We start from the raw sequence: 17,744 nt of genomic DNA on the forward strand, positions 1-17,744 counted from the left end.
AGTTTTTTAATTGCATCATTTCCTATTTATAGCATCTAACCTGCCCCTTCATCTGTAGTTGGCTTCACACAATCTCTTCTTTATTCTTATATATGCTGAAGTGTAAACTAAGCTAATCTGTATTTCTGATTTCTAATAACAATGTAAAGATTCTTAAAATACTGACTGCATTTCATCTGCGTTCAAAAGCCGTTTCAGCTCGGCTAATTACCTTTTAAGACCAGCTTTTCTGACTCCTAAGCAGAACTGTTCGCTCTTGCATAAACATGCTGCCTTTCAATTCCTCACAGCATGGCCAGGGTTGTAGAGATGCCAGACATTCGGCTGCTAAAGAGCAAGTCTTGGGCAACCCTCCTGATCTGGTTTTTTTTGGCATTTTTGAGGGTTTTTTTGGTTTTGTGTTTTTAAAAAGCAACAGCAACATACGGAATTGGTGGTTAGGGACCGTGACTTTGTCCTCCTGTGTTTGAGGAGCTGCTTACTGGAAGTTGGGCCTTTTGGGCATGGTGGCAGTTAAGCCAAAGAGGACTTAACATAGGAACTCCACATATAGGCCTATCTGACTACCATGACCACCATACGCGTTGTCATGGCTAGAGCTTTTTGCAAATGGCCATTGGAAGGTACAGCAGTTACAATACAGCAGCTCTTGAAAAAGGCGAGGGGAAAAAAAAGCTAATGGTAATCTTGTGTTACCTTACATTAATCAAATGAACAAACTGTTTGGGTGGCATTTTTCAGAATTTGTTGTATACAAAGCCATTATCTGACTTAAAATTCCCCTTATCTGCTGCACAACTTTCTGTAGTCAGAATTTCACCTGGAAGCCACTACCAATACATTTAATAATGAAACAAACTTAAAATATTGCCACTTTTTTCCCTTTTTAAAAGGGATATTCATAATAAGAAAAGAACTCCTATTTTTCCCAGCACAATCTTACCAGTAATGGCAACAATATATTTTAATTCTTACATTGAGAAAACAAAAAAAATGCTTTAATGGCATGCTGTATAATCTTGCTACAGTAGAAAAAGAGGCACTACCCTGCAAAAGGGTATATAGCACACCAGAGTTCAACCAACTGCTGTTTTCTCTAGGCTGTTAAAATTAAGTACAGAATATTCATATTATTGGACACAGGTAAATATGCAACATGTCTCATTCTCCTACTCTAGACCCAGTGAGTAATTAATGCCTTGGATGATGCCTACAGCAACTTGTTGCCAAACCACCAGATAGCAGAGCCTGTTGAAAAGTTGTCCATACAATACACGTGCATATCCATTTAAACTTTTATTAAGGAACTGGAGAGAAAAATGCAACAATAGGTAAATGTCAGTGTTTTTCTTAGCCAGAATCAAAGAAGAAGTATTGGGTGAAAATTTTGAAATGCTTTCTTTTCAACTCTTCCAATCTACTTCCTTTTTTAGTTCGGGTAAGGTTAATTTTAGATATCCTTCTCAAATATGGTTAAATGGGGTTCAAAAAACTAAGTTAAATTTTGTTTCGCACAGGCAGATTTCTACGGATGTAGCAGCAGATCCTCCACTATTATTTCATTTGCTAAAGGAAAAAGTGTTGTTGAGTAACTTCTAAGAGAAGGGGGAAAAACAGCATTTGTTCTGAAAGTGGATTATATAAATTTTATTTCATTAAAGAGCAAAATCAACTGCATGATCTTTCTAAAACTGCGATTTACATTCTTCAAAATGTTCCTCTCATTATAAAAATTATTTCCGGATGTCTTAAAATCAAGAAAGAATATATATGCACTTTCTTTTTCCTAGCTTTCTTAGACTCCAAGATAAGATAAAGCCAAACAGAACTATCATCTTCCCTAAACATAATTGTTTCTTAATAATAATTGGTTTTCCATTTATTTAATGTGGCCATCTCATCCCTCCACTGCAGATCAAAACAAGAATTAGCAAATAATCAGGCTGCGGTTTAGAAAATCCAAATCAAAAGCACACTTGCTAGGGAAAGGATATGGGTTTAAAGATTTGGGCTTAACATCCTCTTCAAATCAGCTTTTTCAGGGCAGTATGGGCAATTCTGGTTCTTGCCAGCAATGCACCAACCACAGATGCAGAATTCCTGAAATCTGGCATCAGGTTACAGAAGATTTCAAATATTAACAAGGCCCACTGCATGCAACTGCAAACCTAGTCAAACCACCAGCAGATCATTTTAATGTCTGACTACAGATACTGCCTTGGTTTATGACTTAAAATATTTAGAATATTTAGAATTATTTTTAAGTTGAATCCAATGTCCTGAACCTCCAGACTGGTATTTCTATTTTCCAGCTTGCAAGAAGCCAGGATAATTTTATGAACTGCAGAAGAGGGTGATTAGTAACAATATTCCAGCACCTATGGGATACCTTTCATTTCGTTTACTGGAATGCAAAATGCTGAGTTGTTTGGTACTTCTGAGTATGAGACCCTGGGTCATCTGTCAAGCTGTAGGGTATGTGTGTGCCGTCTTTTGGAAGGGTTACGGCCACTCCTGCAACAGTTTGTGTCCCAAAAAGCTGCGTGGCCTCTACTTGTGTCCCAGAACTGAAATGTATTTCGTGCTCCTATTTTTACTTTTGTGCTATGTTGTTTCTGAATGTGGATTTGGTTCCTTCTTTTTCTTGGTATTTATTGCCGTTGTTATTATTTTTTAATGCAGCATAAAAGAGGAGAAAGCAACAGTTCCATAATTACATGGAAAGGATAGACATGATTACAGGACAGCTGGTAGGTATTTTCAATGATCCCTTCTTCATTTATATCCACAAAAATTTTCTGCCCGCGGAGTGCGCAGATGTCATTGGCCAAATTTCTTCTTGGTATGCCACTGATGTTGTAAAATTGTCAAGATCAAGTTCCCAGGAAAAAGAAGAAGCCTAAGGACAACAAAATATTTGCTTAGAGTAAAGGATGAATAAACACATTTTGAGTAAACACATTTTAAGTACCATCAAAGATAAGGCAGCACGAAAATGGCTACAGTTGTCTTGGCTTACTAGTGCCACGATGCATACCAAGAAATAATTAAAATCTTACTGCTGACGCAAAACACGAGTATCTGTCTGCTTGATTTTAAGTAACTGGGACAGAAGAGAATTTTGCTGAGATAATCACCCTATTTGGAAGGGGAAGATAAGAGCTATAAAAGGGAAAGGGTAAGATGAGTCTTTCACAGGCTTTGGGGAAGTGAGAAGCTCGTCTTCCTGTGGCAATTAGGAAGATATCGAAGTCCCTTGTGCATAACAACCAGCCTGTTGGAAACCCCAAATCAGGCCCTGACAGTGTATGTCACTGGTTACTACTTGATTAAGACTGTTCTTCTAATGCTAAGGCAGACCAGGATGTTCAACAGTTTGTCTGTGGCACAAGAACAGCTCTTTTACAGTCTGTAAAAAAGCAGCATCACCCCAAAATCCATTCTGTCATAAAAGCACAAAAGACTAAAACACCAGAATAAAACATCAACAAGATTTTTACTCTGGTTGGCTTCTGCTTCCTTCAAACTGCAGGTTCGGTTTCAATTTCTTCTGCAGCAGCAGATACCCTCGTATTTGTAGTATCAAAATGTTTGAAAGCAAGCAATGGTGAAAGTAGGGTATGAACCGCTTCTGGAGCCACAGCTACTCAGCTGTTATAAGAAGGCCAAGCCGACACATTTTCTTATAGAAAGGGTGGCTTGACAGCAAGCAATGGAGAAAGTAGGGTATGAACCGCTTTTGGAGCCACAGCTACTCGGCTGTTATAAGAAGGTCAAGCCGACACATTTTCTTATAGAAAGGGTGTTTGTATAGAGTCTTATACAGAATAATTTGGTACATTTCATTGTTTTGCAGAAGCAACAAGATCAGCCAAATCTCCATACGGCGTAAGGTGCCAGCCAAAGAAAAGTTAAGTTTCTGCAGCTGTCAAGGACCCCACTGTTCTCCTGAATACAAATTCCTCAGAATATTTTTTTTGGTTAAATTGCAGCAAGCAGTATTTAACCTCCTACCCCTCATAAACCCCAACTTGATGGAGTCTGCAGAAATGTTAACATTTCTTGTCATCTCTTTGAAAATGTGTTACAGGTCTTGAGAGACTGAAACCCGGCTACTGAATATTCATAAAACGGGAGCTTCTCAATGCTAAAAAGGACTTGTCATTGCTGCTGCAACAGAGCACATAGAAAAAACCTTTAAAATAGAGCTGAAAAATTTTGTGGTTATATCTTTAAAATGTGCTGTTGGTGGAAATTAGCTGGTTGAATAAAATACCTCAACAGAATGAAGCTTAAGTGTATTGGAAACACAAGACTGCTAAGATTCTGCTAAGAATTTGCCATCAAAGCAATGTACTTTTGGGTGAACCAACTATACAGTGTATGAGCAGTAAATCTGGCATTTAGAGGAACAGCTGATTTACGTACTTGCAGTGTCTCCAGTACCTCCAAGAAGTGTTGGACTTGCAGCAGATGCATTATGTGGTTGATCTTCACAGTTTTGAAGCATCCCTGGAACTTCTGGTCAGACGGTGCCTCGACCAGAGTCCAGCACAGGAGCTCTGAATACACTGCGAGTCAGAAATCCTGGACAAACATAAAGAAAATTCAAATTATACCTAGGCAAAAATTTCAGCTGGATTAAGAGGTTAGGTCGAGAACTATCTGGACATACGGTATTGTCTTTGGAAATAGCCAAAAAAACCAGAGGAGAATGCCCTAGCAGCATTATAGCCTGGTAGAGCAGGAAATTACTATAATCAGAATTATGAAGTATTTCTTATATGAAAGTGTTTATCTATTTTTATCCTTTATGTCCAGCCTTTTTATGCCTCATCTCCATCAGGCATATAAATGAAGGTGTGAGGAGTAACTCAGTAGTTAAATTAGGGAATTAAATGAGTGAACACGGTGGGTATTTGAAGTTTAAGGTTTTTCCCCTCCTTTCTTCACACTGCAAACACGAGTTTTAAAATGACTAAATATCAAACTTCAGACCAACTATGCAATAAGAAAAATAAAGAAGTAAGAGAACTTGCAGCTACACAACACAAAAGGGGTTTTTCATATATTGAGGTGGTGATGAAGAGACCGGCCTGGAGAAATTTCACTGCAAACAAAGTAAAATCTATCAAATAGGAAATCACAACAGTTGCCAAGCCCAATTTTACCCAAAAATAGCTATGTAAATAAAAAAATTAAATCCAGACATGATAAAGATTAGGGCTTGATAACCCACAATTCGAATTGCACAACTCAGTACATAGGTCAGAAGGAACCATTTGTACACCAATCCATGGATAAGAGAAAAGGAAGACTGCTCAACACCTTGCATATTTTCCAGAGTGGCATGAAATGCCACATAAGCACCTTCTACTGAAGTATTCATATGAATTCAATAGAAGTTTTACACTTCTTTAGTTCTCCCTTATTTAAAGGTGAATACAAATGTGTAATAGAGGAAAAAACACACAAAAATAAAAAAAAACCAAAAACAAACAGCAAAACATTTTTGTTTTGCTTCAGTGTTCAGAAGAGATGGTAATTGTGAACAGATTGCTGATATAATTAAAACTAACAGTTGGGAATTGTGAAGGAGGGAGACAAGGGCCAGAACAGAGGAAGAACAAGTGAAAAACAACTGAGGTAAATTAGATACAGTCAAGTTGGGATACCACTGATCAAATTAATCTAAAGTATCTAAAAATTGTCAGTCTCTGACCCATTAGCAATTGTCTTTGAGAGCCCAGAGGGAAGAGGTGGAGCTTCAGAAGACTGAATACAGACCTCTCTTTAGGGAGGCAGAGGAGGATCTAAGGTATAAATTCAGACTATTCAGTATATGTTCCTCTCAAGGCTCAGTAGCACCTGATGACTGCTGATGGTAAGAGACTGCAGAATGAAAAACCAAGATGGAAATGATGGAATTAATTTAATTCTACCTCGTTTAATTCTGTTTCATTTGTGTGTTTGATAAACACTGGTTTAGAGGAACTTATCCATACTGCAGTTGGAAGATTCCTTCAAATTGAATTGTTAATAGGCCTTTTTGTAATATGTGAAGATTTGTTCCAGGGGTATTCTTATTTGCTCTCCTCTGTCTATAGGCTTCCTTTAAGAAATAATAATAATAATAATACATACATACATACATACACACATACATACATACACACATACATACATACATACTGTGGTATTTTTCCTGAGAGAGTCTTGCAGGTTGTTCTGAAAATGATGTAACTGGCAATAATTGAGAGCATTCCCTGCATGGACAGGGTTCTCCACCAGTAAATTCTGATGGTGAAATAAAGAGGAACAACCCACATCTGCAGCAGTGTGACTAACTGTTGGCAGGATAAAGACAGTAATTTTGAAGCAATGACATCCTACAACTACATATTGCAGGGTTAGGTTTGATTAATAGATTGCCAAACTGTAAAACCTATACAAAAAACATGATTTGTAGAGCATCTGGCACAGGAGGGCTTTTGGCCCTAGAATAACCATGTTAATCTGCCTTGACCCCTGTAAATAATTAGTAATCCCCGTGCAGTTAATGGATACAACACTGAGATACAACTCATCAGATCTCCACACCCTATTGTCAAAAAACTAAACTATTGATAGAATAAATGCTCCTGAAAAAAAACATTAGGGTTTGTTTTCCAGCTCAAGTTACTGAGGTGACCACAGGGCCAAGGCTTTGGGAGCATTTTCTGAGATCGGTGGAGGCAGTTTGCCCTTTCAGCCTTACAGCTGCTCTTAGAAACTTCCAGAAAGGCATATTTTGCTGCATTAATTTGGGATGCTGCTCCATTACATGTCCACACTACTGAAGGCTTTACTTAGAATCTCTTTCTACAGCACCACAAAATGCTGTGTCTTTACCTTTTAAACCTTTTTTTTGTAAATTCAATGATACCAAACTTTATTATGTGTATTTACTCAAATTGCCCACAGTGCTGAAATATTCTATTTCTTTTCCAATAAGCAAATATTTGAAACCCACTGAGCAGCCAAAAGCCCTGTAATGCCAGTTGTCTCCATGATCACATTAATAAACCATGGAAGCCTGATGATGGTAAAGATAAAGCAAGACTGACTTTTATATGTGTTTGTGGACTTAGCTCCTGGATCTTTACAGAAGTGTTACTAAAAGAAATAACCCCAAAACCTGAGGGGAGACAGTTTTCAAATTTATGTTGGCTTTGAGTTGGGGGATTTTTAAAAAGCAAACAAACCCCACAATCAATCTAGCGCAAAAAGCTATTTCTATGGAAGATGAATCTCTTTCCTTAACCCAAAAAGTAGAATTCTGAAGGAATGTGTGTTACTCCCTGTGAAACCTAACACAATTTTGCCAGACATTTCAACTGAAGCAGGACTGGATTCTTCTCCTAAGAAAAAGGATAAACTTATTAAAAAATCCTCCAAAACCCCAGAAAGCATGCAACTCTTGAGCAAACTGGTATTTCACAATAGGACTTTAAATAAATTTACAGTTAGAAACATCGGAAAAGATAATGACACAGCATCATTAGATCCCTGTTATGACTTTCTCCTCCCTGCAGCCCTGGCTTTACGGGACCACCATCTGCTGCTTGTGACCATAAAAGTGACAGAGCTCCTACCTTGCCACCCAGCCCATCTGAAAAAAGGTTTTTCAGAAAACTGAAATTAAAGAGAAATGAAATAAATTTTAAAAAAATGGAAAGAAAGGGAAATTTTCAGAAAACTGAAATTAAAGTCTGAATTTAAGCAGCAAAGCCAAAACTGAACAGGAACACATCTTCAGTAAAGTGTCTGCTTTCTAACTTAAACCTACAACAGAGCTCTGTTTATCATGTTAGCTACAAAATGAAATCCCAATTAAGTAAAAAAAGGTATCATAACGTTCTCTCAGGTGATGCTGTTATCAGATCAATTGGTATATATTGTTTGCAGTAATTGTTTCAAATTTCCTTATTGATTTTTATGTCTGCCAGATGGTTAATTTTAATACTATTAGCCTCTACTTGAAATGCAATAGTATTTGGGATGTAAATGAGGACAAAGATAGGAATCGAGTCATATAGATGAAAACCCCAGTACTGATTTATTATTAATACTGGAAGGTCACCATCTGGACAATTCCATAAAATAATACATCTGCATTGCTGCTAAATGGGAGCTTTAACATCTGGATCATATTATTCCAAATTTTCCTCATCCACCCATCATAGCAAGAGGAATTTCCTGACAAATCAGATTGCTGCCCAAAGGTAAAATGTTTTTCTCATTACCGTACTTCAAATGAGCTCAGAAAGGCCTAGAAGTGAAGTCAGCATCAGCGTCATAGACAACTTTCCCATTTTCTAATTATGCAGATTAAATAGGTCATAGAAGCATCAACTGACAAACGTCCGTCTGTCCTCTGTTTCACAACGTTCCCCCCTCTCTGAACAAGTAAGAACACCCATGGCCAGCAAATCCAACAGGACAGCATTATTCCACTGTCCTTTCCATCGTATAGCATATGGTGAAAACTGCATACATAAAGAAAATAACTGTGTAATAATTAGATTTATTGTGACAGACTGACCTTACCAGAACTCATTAACTTGGCAATGCAAGCTCTCTAAAAATCTAGTTTCTTTTGATGTAGACATATTCAAATACTCAGAAACATATGCATGAAAGAAACAATAAATCAGCTGTTTGTTTTGTTGGGTTTAAATTAATATGCTTATATTTGATAGTGCATTGGAAATTGGCAGGGATTTCTGTATTAAGTAAATCAACCAACTTTATTTTCAAGATTTCCCTCATTACTCTGGTATAGAAATCAATGGTGTCATAACTACGCTGCTTCATTTTCCAACGATTTCCCAAAGTAAGTTCTCATTACATGACTGCCACACGATACAAGATATATAATCAGCAAAATGGGCAACCACCTATGGGACCAGAAGTAAGACTTTTGCGTTTGAGATTGCTCTGAGACCGTGACAAATCTGCCGTTCTCTCTCAGCTATTTTAAGATTTCTATTATGCCAGGGAAGAACTATTTTGTCCACGTATACATTACATGTATTTAATTTTCATCAATGGACAGCTTCCAATGGCAAGAAAATTGTGTTATAAGAATCAGCTGAGTACGTGATAGTCAGAATTTCCTTAGGGAAAATCCAGTCAGAACACTAATCAGCTTTTTCCTTCCTTCCCCATTTGATACGCTGGACTCCTGCCTTTATGCTGAGAAAAACGGATAGGATAGGCTAGAAGTGATGTTTCAAGGTTGTTAATCCTCTGAGTAGCATTTTTCATTGCCACCTCACGTCCCAGGGTACGTAGTGCAGTTGCAAGCACGTAATTGCCTCCACCTCGCTGCATTGGAGGAGTGCAAAATTTGCAAGTGGAGGAATGAGAGCGTGACCTGAACGCAGATGCAAACCTATTGAAAAATCAGGTTTTTACAATGTCAGTTGGCAGAACACAGGCTCATATTTATTTTTGAAAGTCTGAAATAACAAAATTCTCAAAAGTAACTGAGAAATTATAATTTTCTCTAGTCTGCTTCCTCATCATGTGGAAGTTAACCTCAAATTGTCAGCTACCATCTAGAAGAGAAAACACCATTATCAGAGTGGCCTACATTTTATTTCAGGCCAAAACTTACTAGAAAAACCTCTCCCTTACTTTTTTCACCCCTTCTGCACTAGGATCACACCCATGTTACTTTATATGTAGCCATCTGGTGAAGGGCAATCTCTTCCCTCTTGTCAAAATTACGCACAGCTGAGCCTTAGTTGCTCTGCCGCAGTGATTTTGCTCTTGCCCCTTTGAAATAGGAGCCTTCCCCAGCATGCCTTTTTTTTTCAGGAGACATTTTATGTTCTTGATAAGCCTGGATAAGGCTCTTTTGGAAGCTACAGGACTGTTGCTGTTTCTCTTGCATCTAGTAAGTAGTGGCTGCTTTTTATTTTTTGTTCTTTTTTTGGGCAAGCTAATGAATGCCCTTTCCACGTAGGGCTGATTTTATGCTCACTTTGACCTTTGTTTCCTTTTTCTTTCAAAAAGAAACCAAACTTTTCTCCTTTTCTACATGTTTCAAAGCACTTTGGAGGGGAGAGTGGGAGTCCATCACTGCAGGCCGTTGCTCTATTTCTTCTCACAGGGCTGTGCAGTTCTCTCTGAGCTCTTACTCTGTCTGAGAATAGCGTGAGTACCCAGAGCAGGGACATATCCATGCAAACACCCACCTCGACCTCAGGGGACCAGAGGGAAAGGTTTGTCAGCTGATGCTACCTTCCAAGCCATGATACGCCATGGAGAGCTGGCTGCTTGTTTCCTTGACCCCTTGGGGCAGCGAACAGAAAGGAAAGCAGGTTTTGATCAGAGAAAAGGAGCTTTAAGTTTACCCCTCCCATTGAAAATAATATGTTGTACCTCTTCATCCGATTTCCCTTCTTTTTTGCTCCTAAAGACGCCAGCGCGTTGTTACAAGCAGGGGAAAGGGTTTGGTTTCTTCTCCTCCACCATTAGACACTGTTGTGCATAACCTGTATGTGAACTGCGCAGGCATCAACCGAGCGGTCAAAAACTGGATGGCAAGGGAGAGAAATGCATAAGCAAGCAGAAGTAGAGGGCTGTTTTCTCTTTAGCGAGCATGCGGTTGTTTTTCAATTTTTGACTTATTTAAAAGTTTCCTACCAAATCAAACAAAAATGATACGCACATGAGCGCAAGCATAATAACTGCCACCTGGAAGAGCTGCAATGCAGAGGTCTAGACCTGCCTGTACTGAGGGAAGCAGTAGATTTATTTTTTTTTATTGTTTATTTTTATGTCAAATGGACAATTTCCTGTATGCATTAACCAAGTTGTTTAAATCCTAAGTGCGACCACCTTTGCAATTTCTGCTCCTAAATCAGAAGGTTGCTTTATCTGATACAACAACATATACCAGCTATTTTTAATCTATCTTGCGTAAGGATCTCATTAATCGTTCAACTTTGAATCTTAATGTTTCTCCTATATGTAAGTCTTCAAAGTACAGTGGATCAGATTTTGGCAATTACGGTACTGGTAGAAATTTGTAACTTTACCATTGCTGCACGACTTGCTTTTAAGGAAAGCAAGCTAATGCATTGACATTGGCAGTGTGTTTGAAAGCTATATGAAAGTATCTGGATATGAAACACAAGGGCAGTTATAATTTAATACACATACTTGTACATGGTTTTGGTGACAATCATTCTTAAGTTACCTAACATGGAATAAATGCAATAAACCATTTACTGGCAGAGACCCACTGTGAGTAGTGTTTGCTACTATAAAGTAACTTCATGTGTAGATAGATGGTAGGTGTGAGAATGTATTACTCTCCCAGCTACACAGAGCGTGAAGCGGAACTGCCAAAACTCAGTGCAAAGCGAACTTCAGCTTCTGGTGGTGGTATTTTTACTGAAGGAGCCTCTGCTTCAGTTCCTCTTTTACTGGAGAAGGTGGCCACGCTGCTACCACGCAGCTATGCACTGAAAATTGAGGGCCCCCCCCCCAAAGGGTTTCTGGTGCAGATGTTTTGTTTATTTTAAAATGCATTGCAATATGCACGAAAACCACCACGAAGTGTTATTAAAGTGTTGTGATGGTTGTAGTTGTACTGGAGCCTCCTTAAATTAGGCTAAATGGATATAAAAGTTTATTTTTTTCCATGTTGGCTGTGTCAGTTTGTAGGTGTGATTGACTCCTGTAAATGAATAGATGGGAATGAAGCTTCAATTGCTGAAGAATAAGTCATACAAGTAACAGGACTGTAACAAGTGCAGGCTATTGGGATTTTTGACAGAGGCTGAGTTGATGTAGCACACATTAACTAACTTTTAGTTAATGCTGAGGAGGTTAATGACAAAGCAATGCACGTGCAGGCTGCTCAAACTCCCCCAGATTTTCCCAGGCAGGCAGGAACCTCCCCAGCTGCTCCCCGTTGTATGCATATTTAGAGCTCAAGTTTGTTTCACCACTGATTTGGTACCAGCCTCATGCAAAATATTTTCAATGGGAAACAAAGGCGTGGATGGTCTGAGTAACTTCAGTCACTTCAGTTTTCTGTTCTTTATTCTAAATGCCTGTTGAAATTGGGAAGGCAAAACCCAATAGGAATGAAACACATTAAAAGATCTGAACTGAATGCTAACATGAACATGAAATTATTGAATGATAGAGCAGAACAGATGTAGACAAGAATAGAACATAATGATAAAGAAGTATTGTATATGATTGTACTATATGTGCTCAGGACCTGTGTGTGCTCAGGGTTAGGAGTGTGTGTGTGTAGAGGTAGAGTTAGTGACATGCAGCTGAAATCCTCAATGAGCTGCACTACCTGTGACTTCATTACACACCTCACCTGTCTATGTGTTGCCATGACAAACATTTCATCACTGCTCCTAACTCTGTAAAGTACAGCTGAAGAGCTTGTTTCACAACCTCTGCATTGCAGTTTTATGGCACTGTGAAACTCCACTAACAGTAAAGCTGTCACAGGTCAGGCTGGGTTTACATCCCTTCCTAAAACAGTTTCTGTAAATCGTATCAAGGTTTCATTCTTTAGTGTTTAACAGACCCGCCAATGCTGCTTGAGACTCTGAGGAGCAATTGCCAAGGCATAAAGTATTGATCATTACAATTATTGATGTCACTGCTATTAAGAAGTTCGGTTACCAAAAAAATGGGTTTCAGTCTACAGATGGCTTGGGGCACACACCAGCTGATGAAGAGGGAAAAGCTAGGAAACTGCTTGTGTGCTTAAAATTCTGCCTGTCTGCAATCTGTGCAATCCCCATTATTTGTTTAATGTTCACTTAAATCTCACATTGCTTTTTTAAGGACTGGCACTTTCTGAGATGTCTAACTTCATTTTCAGCTGTTGAGTGGGGAGGTCAGGGTGGAAATCATGTCACTCTGGTTTTCTCAGGTTTGCAGAGAGGTTTGTGGTAGGGGAAAGGAAGTGTGCTGAAGCACCATAAGCCCCCGTTTTAGCACCTTAACCACAAGACAAGCTTTCTCTCTGATTAGGCGTGTGCCTGAGTAACCTGATGAATGGGGTCCTTGGATTCTCACGGTAAACCCCCTGTAGCGCTAATTCAGGTAGGTGAGGGTGGTTGCTTTGTCCTCCTACCTTGTCCATTAGTATACAGTTGTTAGAAAACTCAAAGTCTGTTCTTTAAGGAAAGCTTTAACCTACTAAAAACCAATCACAGCATCAGATGATGTCTTAACCACTACAGCTCCAAAACTGCTCTTTCTGACAAGCCACTTGCCTTGTATGTTCAACAGTGTCTTTACTTCCACTGAGCAAGCACAATCTGAGCAACAACCAAGGCTGCACTGAGAGCAAGAACCGTCTCCACATGCACTGATTCACAGCTATGGTGCTTCATACGCATCTTCCAGTGTTGTGACCTGAAAAGAAAATATGCATGCTATTTAAAGAAAAAAAAAGTCTAGGTTGATTTGTTTCACCTAGAGGTGACAGTAAGGCTATGTCTGAGACATACTTTATGAGGAAATAGGTTAGTGTTGTTATGCACAAAGGTATAAGGTAACAAACTAGATGAGAATACTTGGTCTTTGTAACTGGAGCTATTACCCTGAAAAAGGGAATGCAAAGTAATGAGCAGAGCATTGTCCTTTTTGCTTTTGTTTTTCTAGTAATTCAGTTTTGAACATAAATATAGCCACAAGTACATAGCACCTATGAATTTTAAGCAGGTGTTTCATAATCGCAGATCTGAGCACTGTATAATCTTGTAGCCCAAGGTAAAGGCAAACTCAGACGAGGACTTAAACCTCTGTTTCAACTTCCTCCCTTATAAAGTGAGAATTGTAGCTGGTATTTATCTTCCTCCTAGAGTTAATGAGAGTTTCATTGAGCTATAAATCAAGGTCCTTCAGAACTAAAGCTGAGTGAGCTTCTGTGTTAGATCATGCCCCTGTAGTAAGACTCTTGATCTTCATCTGTGCTTGACTCAAATTAACCTAGATGTTAGTTTTTCTCTGAGCTGGAGTTTTCTGGGCTCAACAGCACCTCCGGGCTTCTAGATCTGTGTATGAACCTCAACTGCTCCCTGACAAGAAGCTAGAGATAGACATGCACTGTCTCCCTTCCCCCTCCAGGTGCTGGTCCCTGTGGGGAGAAACGTGTGTGTGGGCTGGAAGGGAGCTGCAGCAAGTTCTGGTTGATGACTACCTTTGATGATTTGTGCATCAGGATCTTTTGTCATGGTGGCTGATGGGCAGCAGCTACTCTGCTCAGACACAGACAGTGTTAAACCAGTTGGGATCCAGATTTGATCAAGGAAATACAGAAAAGCTCAAAGCCATACTTGATATCCCATATTAGCCGCACTTTGAATCTAATTAAAACTTGCGTCTTTGCAGAAATCTGGATATAGGTTTAAAATATGAGGTTCTTGCCCAACCCTTCTCCAGAAGCAAAAGTAAAACAGTAGCCATGTTTTTTTCCCCATTTATAAAGAAATGGCTACCTGATGGGTGCTCCACTCAGATAGCACAGTACTAAAGTAGGTACCAATACCAGTGTTAAACATGCCTCTCTTCCCAGCTTTATGCAAGTACCACATCTTCTTTGCTGACAGCCTGCTTGAGCTAAGTATCTTGAAAGTGCTCATCCGATGCACTCAATGTCGCTCAGGCTGCAATCACGGGTGCCCCCTCACGGGCAGCACACCAAGCCTAGAGCTGGAGACAGCGTAATTAATGGGCATCCTAAAAAAAGGGAAGGCAACAGCAGGCAGATAACAAGCTTTTCCTCTCCATACCCCCTCAAGCAGGCACTAAAATGATGGTTAAAGGATCATTTCTTTATATTAGACTTGCAAGGACAGGAAGTGTTATATTTATTGTACCTGAAGTAAAACATTGTTCTACAGCAGCAGCCTCTGTAAGGATCTCTGTAAAGCTGTTCCCTGTTTTGCTGAGGATCCGATTAAACTGACAGAATAACAAGCTCCAGTAAAACTTTTCAAGAAAAGAAAATTCTTTACTGACTACACTTCCGCGAACAAAATGTTAAAGGTTTTTGGTATCGCTATAAATGTACGATTCATTTAACGAAACATTTGCAAGCAATATGTAAATTAACCTACTTTCATTGCTCCTCTGTTGATAATAAATCATTTTCCTGAAACACGTTCAAAACAAGTATTACACCTTCATGATGAACAACAGCCAGATGGGTTTTCTTCTCTTAACCCTCAGCACCCTTTTCACCCTGTGAGTTGCTGTATGGATAGGCAAGTTCCCTCTGCCTCTCTCATCTGGAAGCTGCTTAGAAACCTGCAGCTAAAATGTCCAACATAACCATGTTTGGTGGTGGTGGCTGTTAATTAATATAACTTGAAGTGTCAAGGTGCCACTTCATGATGGTTTTTGCCATGTACATCTTAGCCCTTTGGGTGATGTCCTTGCATTTTGCTGCAAGTATTGAGGGATACGCTGCAGTTTTACCAATATACCGTAACTGTGTGGCACTTTGCACTTGTCTGAGGGAGAAAGAGGGAATGCAAGGCACCATTTTCTTGGAGAAAGATGTAGACTTTTAGAAGAATTTAAGTACTAAAAGATACAGCTTCACCAAGCAGAAACTTGAAAAGAAAGAAAAGAAAAAAAGTCTCCACTGTACTTCTGTAGAGTCAAGTAAAGGCGTTGACATTCCACTCTTAGTCAGCAAATACCATAAAACAGAGATGTGCTTTTGTAGTTCATATGTATGCTAATGCACCTTTGCAAAAGTACTGGACTACACATCTGTAAACTCTAATCTCATTAGAGCTGAAGTAAATTGCAACAATTACATTATACAGCTCAAAGCAGAGATGTGTTTCAATTCGCAGTGCATTATTTATATGTTTACCAGCTAGCAAGTCGCTGAGACCTTGCAGATTCCGAAAATGCATTCATATCTTGCTAATCGAGCCTGATTACCATTGTTACTATGCAATAAAACTGGAAATATGCTTATGATAGTTTAGATCCCAAAGTGGTAACTTTTTGACTCCGTAGCAAGCTAGAGAGCAGTTAAGATGAAGGCTACTGGGCCTTAAAAATAAAATGAGTTTTATTTCAGAGACAGAAGACCATTTGCTAGTATTTCACCATATTCAATCAGTACACTTCTTTCCAACTTAGTAAAGGGAAGAACTTGTAGAAAATACTGATTATTTTTTGTGCTTGGGTTTTTTTTTTTCATTTTTTCCCCCCAATACATACTGATAATAACATTCTTTCTTGAAGTATCAGCCTATCTGTGCCAGAATTTGGATGTGGTAGTGGCTAAAAAATGGGAACGAATTTACAGTCCATGCAGTGTTTTTAGCTTTATTTTTGATACTGCACAGGCAAAATTAATCCTTGCATCTCTAGACTTCTCTTTTTAACCTCTGGTTGCTCTCCTTCTCCCCTATGGTGGTGGTAATGGCAATGGCTTGGTGATGAGGGCGGCCATGGAGAAATACAGTGCATAGAGGCAAATACTACATGGCTGCACAGTGCTGTGTGTGTGACAGTGGGTGTAGTAACCCTGAGCATCCTGGCTGTGAAGATTGGGTACAGGATGTAGGGGGAAGCGTTGCAGACATGGGAGAAAGGGAGAGTATTTTGAGTGCTGGCAACAGGGAGAGGACAGCAAAGCCTGTTTTAATGTGTAAACAGACTAAGGTATCTGAAAGTTCTCTTTGACCCTTAGGAAAAGGACAATTAAAGGTTTCAGATCCTGCTAGAGATTGTAATGTGTGTAATGGATAATCAGTGAACGTATGACCATGGGAGTGACATTTCCATTGCCAGTGTCCCCTCAGTAGTGGCAAACCACGACCTGGCAAGAAAGTATTTGCTATAAATGTAAAACTCCTGTCTAAACACAGTGTCTATCAGCAGCAGACAGGGATGAAGACTAGATGCCATTTGTCCAGTCAAGATCTCTCTTCTGGCTGCTGGTTAAAAAGTACTTGTTAACGAGGTGTAAACTAACGTTACCCACCAAAAAGGGTACAGAACAGAACAAGAAAATAATACTGGCTTAAAAGGATGGGCAGCATGGCTTTCATGTGAGTAGAAGTACTATTTCCTTGTCATGGTCCAGGTAAATTCCAGTTTATTTACACTGAAGTGAAATACAAGCTTCGGAGCACACAAGCAGATGCCCTGGTGTGTGTTTTAATTTCCTCAGTTGGATGACTCAGAGTGTTTTTGTTTTTTTAAAGCTTGGAAAAGAAAGTAATTTCTCTAAATACTTTTCTCATTATCATTGATCTCATCTTTATTGCAAGGTTGTACTAATTTTCCAGCGTTTATTGTCCTGTTTCAAAGTAGATGGCAAGGTTGTTGGGTGAAGGCCCTTATATTCTTATTCATGCTTTAGCCACTAAGCACCCACAGATTGCACCTGAGTTTTTGGATATTACTGCACTCCTAATGAAGAGTAATTATGATTAATGCATAAAGTTGTGTAGAGAGCAACCGTAATTACCCTGTACCAGCTGTTATAAAATCCTGCAAAAGCTGTAAGAGGGCAGGGAAAGGTTGAAAGTCTCTTGATGGCTCCCTTTTCCAAGAGGGAAGGAAAAAAGGCATAGAGGTGAAGGAGGGCCTGACAGCTTAACTCTCAGACGTGGCTCTGGCAGGCAGCCATTTGGCAGCAGGAGGCACACCGAGCCCCAAGATGTCAGCACTGGAGA

At 39.3% G+C, this 17,744-nt stretch overlaps 1 protein-coding gene across 1 annotated transcript in view; it reads right to left on the minus strand.

Moving 5' to 3' along the window:
• Positions 1–1,169: 1,169 nt before the first annotated feature.
• Positions 1,170–17,744, minus strand: part of RNF175 (ring finger protein 175) — a 31,627-nt gene continuing 15,052 nt past the window's right edge. The window contains 6 exon segments of the mRNA XM_010184112.1: positions 1,170–1,276; positions 1,995–2,100; positions 2,718–2,862; positions 5,172–5,295; positions 6,194–6,347; positions 13,308–13,449. Coding sequence (XP_010182414.1) covers positions 1,170–1,276; positions 1,995–2,100; positions 2,718–2,862; positions 5,172–5,295; positions 6,194–6,347; positions 13,308–13,449 — 778 coding nt within the window.

Source organism: Mesitornis unicolor, unplaced genomic scaffold, assembly GCF_000695765.1.
Source record: "Mesitornis unicolor isolate BGI_N332 unplaced genomic scaffold, ASM69576v1 scaffold7945, whole genome shotgun sequence".
Taxonomy (NCBI): domain Eukaryota; kingdom Metazoa; phylum Chordata; class Aves; order Mesitornithiformes; family Mesitornithidae; genus Mesitornis; species Mesitornis unicolor.